General features: G+C 38.1%; 1 protein-coding gene across 1 annotated transcript in view; it reads right to left on the bottom strand.

The window, feature by feature from the left end:
- The window catches only part of abca3b (ATP-binding cassette, sub-family A (ABC1), member 3b), a 68,879-nt gene that overhangs the window by 34,468 nt on the left and 14,923 nt on the right, over positions 1-19,488 (bottom strand). Inside the window, exons 5-16 of the mRNA XM_082182426.1 lie at positions 18,084-18,249; positions 14,927-15,186; positions 14,721-14,837; positions 11,270-11,390; positions 8,007-8,180; positions 7,739-7,920; positions 6,120-6,266; positions 5,835-5,964; positions 4,389-4,543; positions 3,294-3,449; positions 2,849-3,059; positions 748-898 (exon numbers count right to left, since the gene is read on the bottom strand). Coding sequence (XP_082038552.1) covers positions 748-898; positions 2,849-3,059; positions 3,294-3,449; positions 4,389-4,543; positions 5,835-5,964; positions 6,120-6,266; positions 7,739-7,920; positions 8,007-8,180; positions 11,270-11,390; positions 14,721-14,837; positions 14,927-15,186; positions 18,084-18,249 — 1,970 coding nt within the window. The remainder of the gene's footprint in view (positions 1-747; positions 899-2,848; positions 3,060-3,293; positions 3,450-4,388; positions 4,544-5,834; positions 5,965-6,119; positions 6,267-7,738; positions 7,921-8,006; positions 8,181-11,269; positions 11,391-14,720; positions 14,838-14,926; positions 15,187-18,083; positions 18,250-19,488) is intronic.

Raw genomic sequence — 19,488 nt, 5'->3', positions numbered from 1 at the left:
GTGCTTTTATGATATTTTTCTCTCACTGAGGAGATTCAGAGTCGCTGAGGAGAAAGATGCGTGTGTCATGAACAGAGAAGACTGTTGTTTCAGGACCTTCACTAAAAAACAGATCAATGGGTAAATTTAGTCCATCTGTTGCTATGGCAGCTCACAAGAATCAAACCCAAGACTGAAGCCTCATGCGCTTCATTCATCTGTATACACCAAAGTACTTTTTTTCATAATTCATTGTCGCTTAGAAGTACCAGCTGAGTTTGTGCAATCGAGGTTATTGATTAAAGACAATGATGATGAGGACCTTGATTTGAAATAACACAACCTCTTCAAAATCAGATGTAAGGATGATTTCAGCAGGATTCGACAGGAGCAAAGGTGCATTTGCAACAGCATACTAAAATACTGCACATGATTTTTTTTTAGTATGCAGTTCAATGTATGCAAATTCTATTATGCAAATGACCACATTTGCCAAAATCTGTAGTACACAACCAGAGCACACCACATTAAATATATCATATCCCACTATGCAATGTACTTGACTCGTTCAAATAGACACAAAATTGGATCGTCTAAAAATAATAATAGCACGCCACTCGCTGCATTAAAAATGCTAAATTATGAAGTCATGTGATGACAATGTAGAAAACTAGTGTTTGAAATGTATTGCAAGCAACATATGGTTTCAACACGCTACTTTAAAAAAACCAGGCATCTAATATGTGCTGTGTCTGAGTGTTGTCTTACCGGCTGGTGCTCTCTTTGGGCAGTATGTAGGAGAGTTCAGCGCCGGCGCTGCTCTCTAGAGTGGCATCAGGCACATACATGCGGACTAGACGGGTGATCTCAGACACGTTACAAAATGCATCTTTTACGATAACCATGTGGTAACCAGCACCTGAGAGAAGTACAAGAGGATAGGTTTAGATAAATAAAATAAATTAAAAAAAAATATTCTGAGGGCGTTTTCACACCAAGCTTGTTTTGGAACCCGGTGTGTTTTCTCCATTAGTTCGGGTTCATTTAGGAATATGTGAACTTGGCTATCGCACTCGGATCCACACTAAAACAATCTCTCTGAGATCACCTTAACGAGCAGTTCGGTTGAGGTGAGAAAGCAATCCGACCCAACGGGCCAACGAAAACCAAGCGGTATAATTATTCAATATGGGGAATTTAAAGCAGCAGTGTCTGATTCTGTGAGTGAACACATTAGTTGATTGCAGTTGAAAACCAAAGAGAAAGCAAGAATGCTGTCCTGACGAAGCCTTGATTCCCGCTCTAACTATATATTTCATTTTAAATACAATTTTAGGGTTGTGCAACGATTAATCGCATCCAAAATAAAAGTTTTTTGTTTACATAATATATGTGTGTGTACTGTGTATAATTATTTTGTATAAATATAAATACACACACATGCATGATTATATTTAAGAAATATTTGCATGTATATGCTATATTTTTAATATTATTATAAATATTTTATGTATAAATAAACACTTTTCTTAAATATATACAGTACATGCGTGTGTGTGTGTATTTATTTACAAAATATTTATACACAGTACACACACATATATTATACAAACTATTATTTTGGATGCGATTAATCGTCGTACAGCCCTAAAAAAAAAATGTATATATAAAAATTATATTATATATAAATAATTTATCAGTCAGGGAAGCGTTTCCTGTACAATGACGTAACTCACTGCTTAACTACCATAGTACGATGCATCGTTGAAGAAACAAACTTGCTAGTCACGACTGTTTCCCGAAACCACGTTGGTTAACGATGTCACGCAGATGGTGGAGTAATAACTTATTTTAACGAATCCTTGAGATCGAATTAACGCTAGATGTTTTGCTATATATTACAGACATGGCATCTGAGGACTTGTTCAAATTTTCCTCAGTTATTTTGCTTAATTTCTAGATTCAATCTAGGCTCGTTCTTAAGTATTAGAGCTCGTACAAAGATGCACACTCTTCATACACGGTGCTTTAAATCTCGACAAACTAAAAGACGTAATAGACATTTGTATGTATTCTAAATAAAAGATATAGATTGTAATGAATGTCAGCTTGCTTATTTTGCCCAAGATAAGGATTTATTAAGCCCACGTCATAAAAACAAGAAACTCTGCTTCTAACCACAGGTCGAGAGTTGTCGTTCCAACCACACAACTTTGCGATGCTACTTGCAAATTTTCATTGGATCTATGTTTTCAGGAAACACGGACTCGTTGAACTATGCTGATAACGACAGAACTTACGACCATAGTTGGCTAACGATGCTATTGGGAAAAGAACCCTGAGCGGGAATGACAGCTACATTCAAGTGTTTATGTGTCTCAACAACTACAGATAAAGCCACAACAAGCTCACGGAACGAACTTGTCAATCATCTTGATGGATGACGCAGAGGAAACTCTAACTATTAAGTGGACAGTTTTTACTCACATGTGACTTGCATAAACAAATTTTGGTATGCTTTGAAATGTTGCCTTGTGAAAGCGAACCAAAACAAAAAGGAAAAGCAACATTATATAACAAATTAAGTCCCTGTTTCAGAACAAAGCAATTGGATCTACAGGTCTGAAAACCCCCTGGGACTTCTCTAGGTAGAAGCAAAGCCCTTACAGGAGCAAGTTGGTTTGTGTGATTGCCATCTTGAAAACACGACTTTACTCTAAATTTACTATAGCCACCATATTGGACTTGGGAAATGTCACATTCTACTCAAGTACCCATCTCTTCCTATCATCTCTGCTAGCACGTTTTATGCATCAACAACTCGTGACAACCTCTTTTTGTTCCTCTCATGATCTTGCAGCGGTCTCACCGTATTTGTTCTTGAGGAAGAGCGGCGAGCCGCAGCACTGGAGCTCCCCACTGGCCATGATGGCGATGCGATCTCCCAGCAGGTCGGCCTCGTCCATGAAGTGTGTGGTGAGCAGGATGGTACGTCCCCGTTTCTCGCCCTGCAGCAGGTCCCGGGTGGCCCGTCGGGCTGAGGGGTCCATCCCTGAGGTGGGCTCGTCCAACATCACCACCTACAGGGAAACAATGGGTTTCTTCAGGATTTGAGTGGCTAACGCTAATAGGAAACCTTTCCTCATCTAACTTATACAACCAGCATTACTATGCTAAGTAGCATAAACCAACCTGGATAAACATGAAGATGTTTTTTAAAAATTTACGCAAATACAACATAAAAGCATTTGCTAAACATAAAATATCTGTGAAATAAAACAGCAGTGGTTTAAACAAAGTTTCCGTTGTCTGACCTTTGAGTCTCCGATTAAAGCAATGCCGATGGAAAGCTTCCTCTTCATCCCACCAGAGAGGGTCTTGGATCGCGCACTACGCTTATCCTCTAAATTAAGGATCCGAAGGATACGGTCGACCTCATCGGGGATCTTTTCACGAGGGTAACCCTTCAGCTGAAGAGAAGAAACAAGCTATGTAAAGATCCATCTCAATGTTAAACAGACTGCAACCGTCTAAAACTCCCATTAATTTTCTCCACATGGAAATTGATTTTTATCGATAATTTATAAACTGTTAAAAACAGGCCTAATGTGAGCTATGAAGTTCATCGATGGCATATGCTTTTGTCTAAGCCATCAACTATCAGCTTATTTTTTAACTAATCATGTTCTAAGTCGTCATGAAATAAGAATTTACTCTATTTACTTTGTTAGCGCAAATCATTAGTCTTCTGGTGAACAAATCCGTGCAAGTAACAGAAAAAAATGTGTTTGTCGTGGTAATCTTTGATCAAAATCTGAACATTTGCTTCCGCTCTGGAATGGCGTTCCTCCAGTCAGTTTGACGGCTTGGGTTGAATATCTTTAACCACAACCCTTCAGCTGCCAATCTGCTATGAGCAAGGGATGGAGGAGGTGCGCTAAAGTAAAAGCCCTTCACTTGGAAATACGTCACAACACTGGAGAAAAGATTGTTGCAACTTCCAGTTCACGGGGACTTGAGCGTAATTCCTGTCGAAAACTACATTACTCATAATTCTGTAAAGAAATCCACCTGTCAGAGACTAGCGACAAGCAAAATCACTCCACAAGAGCTCCGCCCATTACCTATGACATAAACGAGTCAGTCTCCTGACGCTTTCAAACCACTTAAATATTTGTGTATAAATGTATATTTTGCAATAAAGATAACTTGTATTGTTTCTGTATACATAATCAACATCTTTAAATTAATAGCTTTATAGATTTTGGTTTGGTTTGTGACATCTCGAATTTAAGTTAATTAAAAAAAAGAGCATGTCGGACATTTGACCAGAAAACATGTATAACATATTATATGGAAGATCACAGAGTTAGGTGTCTTATAGACCTCCTCGAGTGATCTGTGTCTACCTGCGTGTAGAAGAGCAGGTGTTCTCGGACGGTGAGGTTGTCGAAGAGCACGTCGTGCTGCGGACAAAGACCCAGGCTACGCCGGATCAGAGCCATATCCTGACATATGTCATAACCGTTAATGTACGCACGGCCGCTGCTGGGCGGGAAAAGGCCTGGGAATGAAGAAAGAAAGAGAATTTGAATGATGTAAAGAAGCGTTCTACTCTGACTGACCTCCGTTATCACTGTTTACAGCTAGGAGCAGAATCAATGGTGTAACTGTTAAGAGATAAGCTTCAAGCTTCTCATACTTTCAAGGTAAATTAAAAGCTTGTAGCTTGTAGCTATACAAGCTGCTAACAAAAATTTGCTAAACTGTGATATATTTAAAAAAGCTTTATCTTTTTATAATATAACTTATATTGATATTATGATCAATATATGTACCTACTATGATATTAGACTACATAGCCTGTAATAAAAGATATTTTTATTCAAAGATCAACAGTCTGTCATTAGTCTTTAGTCTGCCACAATAAAACAACATTCAAATCATAAACTCAAATGTCATTGTGAAAAAAACAAACTATGACTGTTGTAACAGTGCGTAAATCAGACCTTTTCAGGCTATAGCCTAACGCTAATAAGCCTTATACCAAAATTATTATTTGGCCTACAACTAAATTGTCAGTCATTAAATAAGAAAAACGAAATAATTGTGTGGATGATTTGCTTTGTGTAACCTGTCATCAGACATTAGGCCGAAGTATTTTTTTTGCACACAGTGCCGCGACCAATCAATCACTCCTTTACGACTGGCTGCCTGCACATTCACTGTCCTCGCGGCTGCAAAAGATGCTGCAGCCAATGAGCAGCCGGCGGGGGCTGGCTGCAGGACGACTCAACCTCCACGGACAGTTTTTAATGTTTTATCAGAAAATAACTACAAGATTTTGCTTTAGTATAATTTTCGAGGGACAATTAGGGCCAGATTCGGGATTTGGGACAGCAGCTTAGATTTCGGGACTGTCCCGGGACATCTGGTCACGTAGTTAAACAGTCAAGCTAGTTTAAAAAAAGTACTTAGCTACTTTTTTTGTTAGTAGCTTAAAATGCATTATTTACCAAGACAAAAATGATTTAAATGCTCATTACATTATTCAGTTAAAAAAAGAGCTGTTTTATTTAGATTTACACTAAACACTCAATTATTAAACCTATAATACAACACCTTAATTCAACTAAATCATACAAATAATGCTAAATAGCTACAAAACAGATCATGTACATTGTTCAAGGAACACAATACAGATATGATTCAAATGAATCATTTATTGAACCAGTTCATTCAAATGAACCATTCAAATGAACTGAAGAATCACATTTCCTAAAGCAATTTGAGAGGGACAGTCACACAACTTAAAAAACTTAAAGTACATTAAAACTAAATTTCTGTGTTCTCACCTGTCAGCATTGATAGTGTGGTTGTCTTGCCCGCACCGTTGTGACCGAGCAGGACAGTGATCTGGCCTTCGAACATGTTGAGCGTTAAATCCCTCACCGCCTCCTTGGTCTTATTGCCCACTTTGAACACCTGCGACAGAATGATCCACATGTTTACCTTCTCCAACAGTTTATAGAGGAAATCCATGTCTCTGTCACACTGACCTTGCACACACACACACAGAGTCTGCCATCTGTCCCCTGTGAATCTAATAATATTAATGCAAACCACGGTGCATCCGATACCTTAGCCAAATGTTTGATCTTGACCCCCGAGACCAGTCCAGCTGGCTCCTCTTCGATAAATTCCCCCTTCGTCGCCTTCTCGGCTTCCTCGTCATCCTCCTTCTCCTTCAGAAAGGCCACACGAGGGCTGCTGCACCAGTACGAGGGCTGAGGGCAGATGAGGAGGTCAAATATTTGACAACCCTTTTTTTTAATACCTTAATTTTTTATTATTAATTTTTTTAACACACATGCTCCTAAATACATTTTGCAGTTCGGACACACCTAATGTGAGTAAAACGCTCACACTGTTGAGCCCTGATGATGGCTAAAAGTTTCACGATAAAGGGGATTTAATCCTGCCGAGATTAAAACTTTAATCACATGATAATTTTAACATTTCCTCTTGTTAATGAGAGAAAACATATGTCCAAAGGTGCGGTCATATTAGCAACATTTTGGCTACAAAATATGGCAATTATCTATAATCAATACTGTAGCTTTATGCTGGTTTCAGACAGCAACTGTGTTACACCAAGTCATTTGTGTATAAACATGCTAGACATCCAGACACCACCGAGTCATAGGTGTGACCCAGGAGGCCATTGTTCCATATCACTTTCACTCCGGCGGGGTCTTTATTACCGGCCCGATGATAAGCCAGTCTGCAAACACAAGCACTGACGCAACGGGTGTCCTACATAAACAATAGCTCTGCGCAAACCGAGTCGCTGTTCTTCGTACCCTCCCTCTTCACACCCTACAGTAAATCCTGTACGTCAGGAGATAAGGTTGTGCATGCACTTCCTGGCCGTCATGATGACATAAAGCAAGGTTTTCCTGCCGAGACCAAATGCTTCCTGTCTTTCAAGGGCCTCTGATCAAGGCACTCCAGTCCTCACTCACTCACACTTTAAAAACTTCTCATAGGTGAACCGCTAACCACTGCGACAAGTTCACAAGGCCAAAGTAAGACTGTTTTGACCAGTTTCGCAAGAACGCCAACCCATGTGATGAGCACGAGGAAGTTTGAGGATTGAGGAAATAATCAATGCACTCAAACAGAAGACTAGTTAGACTTGTGACTACATTCTTTAAAAAAAAATTGATGGTTCCAGTGAAGAACCTTTAACATCCATGGAACCTTTCCAATCCACAAAAGATTCTTAATAGTTTTAGAGATTTTTTAAATGTTCTTCAGATCAATGGTGTTAGTTTTTTACATTATAAAGCCTGATTTGTTCCCCACTTTAGGAATAAAATGTATGGAATTTATGATCAAATCTGATCTGAAATAATTGACTTCTTGAAGGGATAGCCCAAAAATGAAATTTATATAGACGTTCAATGAAGAGAGAGAAACCTCTTTTATTAAACATCTTAATTTGTGTTTTTAAAATGAACCACAGTCTTTTGGGTTTGGAACGACATGAGGGTGAGTAAATGATGACTGAATTTTCATTGTTGGGTGAATTGTCCCTTTAAGAACTTGAACATTCTTACAAACTTATACGAATTTAGAAAAAAAGAATAAACTTTTTTCTTCAGAAGATTTTTGTGAATCCGGCCCAAGGTCTTCAATACAGCTTATAGTGACCAAGAATATGGCTATAGACAATGTGCACGTATGAAATACGTACCAGTATGAAGAAGTACCATGGAAGAGGGACTCCATACTCTCCAGGAAACACCGCCTCCACGTACCAGGTGACCAGACCGTACAGCACAGCGTCCAGAAGAAGCAGTCCGATCACCTGGGCCATGGAGAAGTCATCGTCCACCGTTACCGGATCAAACAGGTTATGCCACTGGATGCCTGTCCCTGAGGACAACATAAGACATGAGCATCAGGTGCATGGCAGCATTATTAGAGCAACTATAGTGTCATGTTCAGCTCGACCCCCTGACCTTTGCCCTCAAACATGCCGATCAGCTGGGCTCCCATGGCCATGGCCACATTGGAGATGAGGCAGGCGGACACTTTCTGGGCGTGTGACAGCAGGTCATAGTGAGGCCACAGGAAGACGTACGGCAGGTAGCTCAGGAAGTAGAGGAAGCCCCCTGCTGCCGCCGCCACATTCGCTATGGGAGAGAATGACACCGACATTTAGGTTGTGCTTACAATTATATGAAAACATCACAAGAACATGTTTACGTCACACGCACTGAAAAAGAAAGACATAAGAAATTATACTTTTCTTTAAGATGCCTTCATAAGATCTTCAAAATGTTTTGCATCGTGTTTTACGTCAATTAGGCACAATTTCCCCTACAAATGATCATACCATAAAGTGCATGGAAATGTTTTTTTGTGCCATTTCCAGTTATTCAAAATGTTGATTCTCTAAATAAAATGACTATAATATAATAATTTATAGAGATTTAAATAAAGGCAACAAAATAAATACTACCATTGTGTATAAATACTTTAATATTTAAATAGTACTTATTTTTATGGTTTATTCTATTTTTAAAATCAAATGAAATGGCATTTCATTATTTTTCACATTACATTAATGTAAATTCAGAGAGAAATGTATGGAAGCCTGCCTTTTCTAGAAATTACTCAAATATGCTGATTTGATGCTCAAGAAACATTTCTTATTTTAACAAAGTTGAAAACAGTTGCTTAATATTTTTGTGGAAATCATGATGAATTTTTTTTCTGGATGTTTTGTTGAATAGAAAGTAAAAAACATAATTAAAAAAATTGCTTTTATTTGAAATTGAAATCTTTTGTAACATTTTCAATATATTTGATGTATTTTTGGGTGAATGTGACCTGGACAGACATGAGTTTCAGTGTGTGGGATTGAAGGATGGACATGTGAATGAGTTCAAACCCTGGTCTTGAACATCCTTCCCTCCGACCCTCAACCAGCCACAAAAGAGTGAGAGAGAGAGAGAGAGGTGATGGGAGAAAAGAGTGGCACTGCTGTTCAACAAATGGAAGAAAACGACACTAGGCTATTTTTATATTCAGATCTCAAAGGGACGCATAGATGCGGAGAGCCTCTTCAGACTCAACAATATGTCATTTGGGGTTTGAATGGGCAGTAGCAGGACGTGTTGATTAAGGTTCATTTTCAGCCTCTCTAAACCCAAAAGAGGACAAGTCTCTATAGGCTTTTGAATAAGGTCGTTGAACCGCACAGATTCGATTTCAGAAGAAAAAACAGCCAACCTTGTTCTACATCACATATATCAGCTGTAGAAAACCACAAAAATAAAACCTTCTCAAATAGTGACTGCAAGATTAAAGGCCCTATTTTAACGATCTAAGTGCATGGTCTAAAGTGCACTTAGGGACGTGTCCGAATCCACTTTTGCTAGTTAAACGACGGGAAAAATGGTCGGTGCACCCGGTGCATGGTCTAAAATGTCCCTATTCTCTTAATGAGTAATGGGTGTGTTTTGGGCATAACGTGAAATAAACCAATCAGAGTCTCATTCCCTTTAAAAGCCAGTAGCGCTCGCGCCATGGCGGATTCGCTATTTACATGACGGAGTTTGATAGTGAAAAGACTGAACTCGTCTCCAGAGAGGAACGAGCAGACCATCTACGGGACAAGTCGGATTCCACCATATGTTTATGTACACAAAAATAATCTTTTACAATGTAATCCTTTTATTTGTAATATTTGGCTAGTTTGTGTGCTGCTGCGCGTCCCTGTGTGTGTAATAAGCAGAGTGTACGCGCGTTGTGGACCCGCCGATAGGCGCACATTACTAATATGCTCTTTAAAAAAAAAAGAAGATGGGCGCAAATGCATTTGCTATTTAAACAACGTGGCACAGGACGTGAAAATGATAACTGCGTCGGGCTGAAACTAGCCAAAAACGGCGCACCAGGTTTCTGATAGGGCCACGAGTGTTATAACAAAACAAGAACATGTCAATAAAATGCTCAAGTTTAATTAAACTTTAAAATAAAACAAGCCATTGTATACGGATTATTAGGAGTTTTTGCATTCTTTTGATGTTATTTTCATGGTTATGGTAAAGGAGCGAAACACGCTTGAAGCGCTTGACCAATCACAACACACTGATCCAGCCGACCAATCAGAGCACACTGAGCTTTTCAGAAGGAGGGGCTTCATAGAGACAGGAACTAAACAGAGCGTTAATGACAGACTGACAAGAGGTGACAATGTTAATATGTGGAAAATCATGTGTTTTTGAACATTCAAGCATTAAAACCTATTCTAGTAAATCCCAAAAACAAAATCAAGACTTGGAGAGTTTTTGCATTAAATGGGATCGGTTATGCACTTTTTCAATCAAGCTTCATATAATGTCCTTTGCAAGTAAAAAGACCTATTCTCAAATCAGTGTAGTTTCCATAACGAGTTTCCAAAACTGATTAAAGCGGCAGGTCTGTACACCAACAGCCCTTTGATTTTACATTCTTTCTTTTCATCAGGATGAACAGTTAAAGCTTGATGAATCTCAATGGCCTCCTCTTAAAGCAGGTATACATATCTTATTATTAGCTCAGGTGAGGGCCGCCATGCACACAAGCACCAATCAAATGCAATGAAGTCCAGCCACGAGTTCTGCCTTTACTCACTAAAAGCATTTCAAGCATCAAAAAGGGTCAATAACTGCAACCTGAACATTTTCCCATAGCTGGTTACCTGCATTTACACAGTTGGTGGTTTCGTTTGGCAGAGAAAAGAAAGAAGTAGAGCAGGTTACGCACAATGGAGAGCTGATTTTCAAAAGCTTTATGCATGCGAAGTGTGAATGTAACAATAAGTATCTGGTAACACTTTACAATAAGGTTCATTAGTTAACATTAGTTTATGACCTTAGTTAACATGAACTAAGCATGAACAATACTTCTACAGCATTTATTAATCTTAGTTAATATTAATTTACCAAGTAATTACCAAGTAACTTATAATGTTTGTGCATGTATTTAGACAAAGATATACCGAACACGTCCTATTTTGTGCCTTCATTCCTTTGGTCACCTTTTCTTGCTCCTCGTTCACGTTCTACTATATCTTACCTTTGATTATGAGGCTTTGTCTATTACACCGAAATAAGCCTGCTTGATTAAAAACCGCTGCGTATGTGTTCAGATGAGCGTCCTATCATTGTCCTACAGAGAATACAGCATAATAACTACTACACTCTGCGATAATAAGAGTAGATGGATAACTCACCCCTGGAGAAGAACACACTGATCATGAAGCTGAAGTTAATGGTAGATACGGCAAAAACCAGCAGGAAGAAAAACACCAGCGTGGGGTCACTGTAGGTCAACACCGATCCGTTAGGACTGGCCTGATAGAAAACAAGACATACACATTATGATTCTTTGACAAAACTAGTAAATAGTATGGAATACTAAAGATGGGAATCAATTCCCATTTTTCTTGATGATTCAGATTCCTTAGTGAATCTATTAACAATTAATTGCACTCCTAATGTCGTGTACAGAAACATATAGATGAAAATATTCAAGACATTTTTGCTGCTGAGGAATTTATATTTATTTATTTATTGGTTGAGAGAATTGTATTATTATGATTATTATTATGGTCAAATTTCATATAATACATGCAAATTACAAATTAAAGAAAACAACTTTATAGTCTAACTTTATATTTTTTAGTTTTATACAAGTATTTATTTGACTTATACATGTACATAATAAGCTTTGTATTAAGTGTTGTGTTAGTGTTTTATATTTTAGTAATTATTCCTATTTATTATCTGTTATTTTTTCCTTTTCTGTTAATTTTTACAATAAGGTTCCATTTATTAATATTAGTTAACAACATTATTTAACATGAACTAACAATGACAAATACTTCTAAAGCATTAATTAATCTTAAGGCCCGTACACACCGGGACGAATATCGGCGCGCGTTATTCGCCAGCGTTTTTCAACGCGTTTTTTGTGTTCACACCCAAGCGATTTCCGCTGACGATGAGCTGAGTGAACATGCAAATTCATTCCCTGACATTAGATGGCGCTTAATGTAAAACAGAAATACAATACCACTCCATAACAGTCTATACTCTGCAATACCACTCCATAACAGTCTATACTCTGCAATACCACTCCATAACAGTTCTCTTTTAACAAGATTTTTGTAGTCGCTGTCGCGTTTGTCATATAGTTCTGTATTCCGACACCAACGAGACCAGCAGCTCTACATTCGTCTTGCCTTGCATCTTCCTCGTCATTTCTTCCCGGCAGTGTCTGTCTATGGGCAGTGTACATAGACAGTATATAAACTGGACACAGCGACCCCATAGGTTTCAACGGAGAAAAGTGAAGCAAATTAGAAGCACTCATTTCCTGATTGCCGAGCGTACTGCGCAGACTCAAACTGAGCTTGACGACGTGGATGTGACGTGAGCAGCCTGACTGACAGTTGTAAGTCTTCTAGGAGCTGTGCCAAGAAAAATCTGAATCATTCCCTTCCGAATCTTGCAGAGACGGAGAGTGTGAGTAGGAGCTGTCCATGAGCTAGGAGCAGGAGCAACTTTATGACTCTCTATGGGCTTCTCCCTTGACTTTATCGGACTTTATGCCTCCACGTCCCCCCGATTGACTGCGAGCTTCTCCTCCTGTCTCTACGGTAATTTCCAGAGAGTCGCGTGGTTATGACGCTATCGTTAGCCTACTTTTACAAAAACTGCTTCTACGGGGTCATAACGTAAGATACAAAGTAATGGAGCATTTTATACATTGTCGTGTTTCTTTAGAAATAAATAATGGACAAATGGAGTCTTTAAACGCCTCAGATGTAAAGTTATTCGCTGTTAAAGTGACGCCAAAATGAATGGGAGTCAATGGGATGCTAACAGCAGGTGAAGGCTTGATAGCCAATGGCGGCCGCCGGGGGTGGTACGGAAATCGAGAGCTCGATTACCCCCCTGGCAGTGTAGACGCTACTTGGCGTATATCTTCTTCGCTGTTACGTATGTGTGCTCGGCAAGACCGTTTTGTGTTTGAGCGCCCCCAAGTTGTGTTTTACTGTAACTTCAGAAGCTCCAGACACGTGAGCAAAAGCGGCAATCTCATTGGTCGGATAGTTTTTGACGCGGCGCGTCAAACCAAAAAAACGAACCCGAGGCGTTTAAAAAAAAATTACGCTTTTACGCGTGGCGTTTTTCGCGTCGGTGTGCACACTCACATTGGCGCCCTTTGTTTAGTCATGAGGCGTTAAACGTCGGCGAATATCGCGCGCGAAATTCGTCCCGGTGTGTACGGGCCTTTAGTTCATGCTAATCTCAACATTTACTTAAACATTATTAAAATCAAAAGTTGTATCTGCTAATATTATTGAATGGACCTCAGTTGACATGATCTTACAAAAAAACAGTTTTTATTAGCTAATGTTCACAAATATTAATAAATATTGTAAAAATGTTATGCTCATTGCTAGTTAATGCATGTTGACTAATAGGACCTTATTGTAAAGCGATTTCATTAGTATTATTTTTGAGGACACAATTAACTTGTCTAAATTTTATACTACAATAATACCTTAAAAAAAGGTACAAATATATATTTTAAAAAATTTAATTAAATCAAATTAAATTCTGGGGGCAAAACTCCATGCATACTGTATCTTCTTTAAAGGGATACTCCACTTTTTTTGGAAATAGGCTCATTTTACAACTCCCCCAGAGTTAAACATTTGAGTTTTACCGTTTTCGAATCCATTCAGCCGAACTCCGGGTCTGGCGGTACCACTTTTAGCATAGCTTAGCATAGATCATTGAATCGGACAAAATCATTAGCATCTCTCTCAAAAAAATGACCAAAGAGTTTCGATATTTTTCCTATTTAAAACTTGACTCTTCTGTAGTTACATCGTGTACTGAGACCGACGGAAAATGAAAAGTTGTGATTTTCTAGGCGGAAATGATCAAATGATGAAACGTTAATGATATGACGCAGCGCCTGAAAATAGTCCCCAGCTCGGTAGACTATAGGGTCGACTATTTTCAGGCGCTGCGTCATATCATTACGCCTGCTGCACCCATGGTACGGCAGCAAAGTTTCTTGATTATTACGCAGGAATGAAAGTATAGTTCCTAGCCATATCAGCCTAGAAAATCAAACTAGCAACTTTTCATTTTCCGTCGGTCTCAGTACACGATGTAACTACAGAAGAGTCAAGTTTTAAATAGAAAAAATATCGAAACTCTTTGGTCATTTTTTTTGAGAGAGATGCTAATGGTCTTGTCCGATTCAATGATCTATGCTAAGCTATGCTAAAAGTGGTACCGCCAGACCCGGAGTTCGGCTGAATGGATTCGAAAACGGTAAAACTCAACTGTTTAACTCTGGGGGAGCTGTAAAATGAGCCTATTTCCAAAAAAAGTGGAGTATCCCTTTAAGTACGTTGTACAACATTGAAAACAACAGTGAAAAAAATTACATTTTCAAGAAACGTCAAGAAAAAAAATTTGGTTCCAGTGTTTTTGTGGAACAAGTAGAACTTGTTCTGAATATAAACTGGTTCTCAATTCTCAACCCTCAAGTTTACTTGTCAAGGAGTTAAAAAACAAACAAAGAAATGCAAACATTATAATTCTAGAAGGAAGAGGTACTTAAAGAACAGATTGAATCACCAATGTGCCTCTGTTTACCTTGACACAGAAGAGCACAGTGACAAAGAAGACGGAGATGGAAATGAAGAGGAAAAACATGAGGAACCAGGCGCTCCAGTGCAACCAGTTACTGAGACCCATCATGCGCATATACTCCTGCAATAAACAAAAGACGATTATAGTGTTAGTTATCTTGCATCAAAACCAACATAATCTATTTTCTTTCAACACAACAAGTTCCTCACCTTTAGTTTCCTCTCCTTCTCCTGGACCACAGCGCGGACGATATTCAGAGACGTGTAGGTGAAGCTGAGCACTAGCAGCAGGGGCAGCTGGTTCTGGATGGCCAGGATGAAGACGTCGTAGATGAACGCTGGGTAAGGGAAGCGGGCCAGCAGCACTTGCGTTTCCTTGAAGAGGGCCGCCGCAGTCGTGCTGTTGTAGGCCTTCATGATGGCTCGGTCCACCGCGTGCTGAACCTGCAGGAAACCCTCGCGGTAATAACCTGTCAAGAGGCGTCGAAGAGAAAGATACGGTACTTAGAAGGGTCCATGATTGAATCAAATGAAATTTTGATTTCCTTTAAAAGGAAATTCTGAGCTCTGTAAAAGTTAAGCTCAATTGACAGTATTTGTTGACAGCATAATGTTGATTACCACAGTTTTAATTAATCTGAAGGGTACGAAACTTGGTGACTTGTGTCACACTTGCTATGTGAACACACAAAAATTGGACTTGATTCAAAGATATTTTGGTACAATCTACCAACAAAAAAAAAGCCAAAATTTGGTTTACAGTGAGACACTTACAATAGAAACGAATGTGGCCAATCTGTAAACATTAAAAAATCCACTGTTTCTTTTGCAAAGTTATAAGACGTAAACAAAATGCATGTTAAAATGATTTCAGAGTGAAACAAATGCACTCACTAACCTTCTTTTTTGTAAACATTTTATCCAATTTTACAGCACACAAAGCCACAAACAATAACTCAGAAATGGCTGTAAAAATGATGATTTAAACAGCTTTCAGCTTGAAAAAGAGAGACGTTTTAAAAGAACGATTAATGTAAATGCTATATATTAGGGGTGTAACGGTACACAGAAGTTACAGTTTGGTCCGTACCTCCGTTTTGGTATATTTGATCAAATAAAAAAATAAGGAATTGTTGATTTGTTCCTCTAATTGATAGATTGACCAATGCTGCACGGTAAAATTCAACGGCACAAAGATCAATGCAAAAAGTGCCATCTACATCTGAGCCTACTTCAGCTTTCCACGAGGTGACGGCGAGTGAAGCCACATTTCCTGGACACGTATATTTCATCACTGGACTTCCATGACACAAATCGGCACAATGTCTAATGATTTTGTCTCATTATAACAGCAGAAACAACCTTAAATACTTCGTCATTTATGGTCATATAGATAGATAAGCAAGCATGATGCGAAAAGCACTATAAAAACAAAACATTTTGCTTTTGTAAAATAAAGAAAACAAACAGGATACCGCTTTCTGCCATCCCGGCAGATATTTCTTTACATGAAGTTTGTGGAGCGTGTCACAAAAACGAATTGAAACTCAGCGTATAAGCTACTAGCAAGCTCTTGCGTGCCATCTGAACTCTTGTTTTGGGTTGGTGCATAGATCATCTCTTCTTCTGCTGCTTTTTCCTGTTGTGGTGGTTAGCAAACAGTGTTGCATTACCGCACACGCCCCCTTCTGGATTGAAGTGTGGATCGCCTGTGACTGACCGCATTTCGTCATCTGACTGTATGAACAGAGCCGTGACATCCGTACCGTGAAGTTTCGGTACCGATACACCCCTACTACTTCTTCACAACTTTGGGACTTATCTCACTCACTATGCGAACACAAACGCAAAAACACGAATTGCAAATGCTAAATGCTCCTATAAAAAAAGTCACTCTTGTGTTCTCATCGGTCAAACATTACCAGCAATAGGAAATGAATGGGAAATATAAAAGACACACCTATTTTTTGGGGTAAAATCTACAAATCAGCCACGATGCAGAAAAAACACATAGCCATGAAGGCGTTAAACTTACATAAAACACCTATAATATTTCTTTTGAGCTTCATATAGTCATATTTCTCAAAGCGTAGACATTCATTCAACAGTCCTCGCTGCTCCTAATGGCTTTCCAAGCCATAATGACCCTTGAAGATCCTTTTGCAACTCAACGCAATTAAATGCAGATAAAAGGACGGCGTTGAAGTGTGAAGAGTCGTGGAAGCAGAGATCAAGCTGTAATTTGGAAGCACTGTACCAAAAATAGAGGTTGACAGACATCAAAGACCAGACAGGACGCCAACGCAGCGCTCATGATTAATAACACACACGCTGCAGGCGTTCTGAAGCTGTCGGCAACACCGTAGGCCGTCGGGCAAAGGGAATACTAACCAACCAAATCACTTCCTAATCAATAGCTAGCGCCGTCGCGGGAAGCCTCGGATACAGGAGGAGATCGTGAGAAGCAGAGAAGAGAGAACAGGCTGGTTTATCTCATCTGTTAACGCTAACTGACAGTAAAGATGGTATCAAGTCGGTTCAAGGAAGAATTCAATCACACATTAAGAAGTTTCCGGGTCTAATTTGCACGTTGATGGGCGATTCTTGATTACAGAGCTTTTTAATGCAGTTTTGTAGTTTTGTGGCTGTTAGCTTTAAAACATATTTTAATTCATAAAAAAATAAACATCTAGCAGAAGTGCACATACATTCACAGATTTACCCTTGCAGGAAAATGCATGTATTGACTCAATTTGGATGCAATTTTTAGTTTAACCTGAAATCGATGACCTGTAGATTTGCTTATCCACGGAAATGACAAAAAATTCGGTATTATGAAGGGCAGACAAGTAATTTGGCGATGTCCCTTTGTAAAGAAAGGCTACGCTCCTGCGTACATATGTATTCAAACGCTCTTACCTATAGACTGAACACGTAATATGCATCTGCACGCCGTCAGCGTTTTCACAGATTCACGTTTTTACAAGTTTACGCGGAGATGATAATGTTTTTCAAAATGTTTCAAAACTTGCACCTTGGAACCCATTTCAAAGCTTGCCTTCTCGAGTCGCCAAACACTTTTGTCATGCAAATGAACGGCCAGAACGCATTACAAGTTTTCTGTTTTCAGTTAAAACGGTGTCATGTAAGCGGCCCCTAAGTTTATAACTAATGATCTTTGCAGCGGAAGTGAATCAATCAAAAAACGTACTATAGCTGGACAATAACTTTTTTCTAGAGCTGTTGTAAAGCCCAAAACTTTAATTTCCTATCACTGTAAAGCTGCTTTGAAACAATCTGTATTGTTAAAAGCGCTATATAAATGAAGGTGACTTGACTTGACTTCAATGCATGAGTGCAGACTCACCTGGCGTGCCGCCTTGTGCCTTGTGTTGTTCTCTAGGCCCGGGCAGCTGGAACAGCGGGAACAAGCTGAGCGTGTGCCAGTCCAGGTCATTGTTGGGGTTGAACTCGGACTTCTCTGGGGACGGAGCGTTCCTGGGGCTGTACGTGAAGCGCAGATGATAGCTGACCTGCCACACATCAGATCAAGGGTTGTTTAGCATATGAGTTTTGCAGGCTTAAGAGTTCATCTATTACTCCTCTGGAGTAACATGAGTGTCTTGATTAGCAGCACATCGAGCAACTCTTAGGGGGTTTGAACCTGCAACCATAGGGTTACCACATCAGATACTATTGAATATTGCTGAATATATATACACTTCAGAGCACATGTAACAGTTAATTTGACATTAACAAAGCTGTGAGGGGTTGAAGTTCAACGTGTCTTGTACTTCAATGAGAATTATTTTTAGGGTTGCTAATTGTGATTTTTGTGATAAATATTCAGATTGTGATTTTAAATATGATATTTTAAAAAACAAACATGTTTGCGTGGCTGCACAATTTGTCCAAACATTTTGAGACTTTATATTAAAATGGCTATAAAATAATCAATTAGGCTATACATTAATCATAAAGATTATTATTACTAAATATCAAGATAAGAAATCATTATCTTGTAAAATGTAACTATAAAATAAAGAAATTGAGTATTTATTTTAATAATAATATTAGTAATATTATTATTATTGCTAAATAAAAATATTAAACAAAAGATAAATATTTCTGTTGTGATATTTAACTGTAAAATATAATATTCAATAATAATAATAATCTCTATCATTATTATAATTATTATTATTATTACTTAATAAAAATATTAAACAACATTATAAAAATCTTTCAGTTGTAATATCTCATTGTAAAATAAAGAAATGTATTTTATGAACAATAACAATTATTATTATACAAAAATAAATAAATTTCTATGATAATATTTAACTGGAAAAAAGACAGTATTTAATAATAATAACAACAACAATAACTTATTATTATTATTATTATTACTAAATACAAATATTGTTGTAATAGGACTGTTATAATATTTCATTGTAAAATAAAGAAATTGAGTATTTAATACTAATTATTATTAGTATTATTATTATTGTTACTACTACTAAATATCAAAATAAGAAATCTTCCTGTAGTAATTTACCTGTAAAATGAAAAAAAGTGTTATTATTATTAAACAAAAACATTAAACAAAATAAAAAAAATATTATACCGTTGTAAAATTTTACTGTAAAATTAAGATACTGAGTATTTAATTATTAAATTATTATTTTGATGAATAGATGCCCTAATTGTCTTTTTATCCACAATAAAAATATATCTCAAATGTTTCGTCATGTGAGCGACAGACACACAAT

The sequence above is a fragment of the Leuciscus leuciscus genome (assembly GCF_965113295.1).
Source record: "Leuciscus leuciscus genome assembly, chromosome: 1".
In the NCBI taxonomy this organism is placed as follows: domain Eukaryota; kingdom Metazoa; phylum Chordata; class Actinopteri; order Cypriniformes; family Leuciscidae; genus Leuciscus; species Leuciscus leuciscus.
The sequence above is the reverse complement of the archived record's forward strand: the minus strand, read 5'-3'. Positions and strand labels throughout refer to the sequence as shown.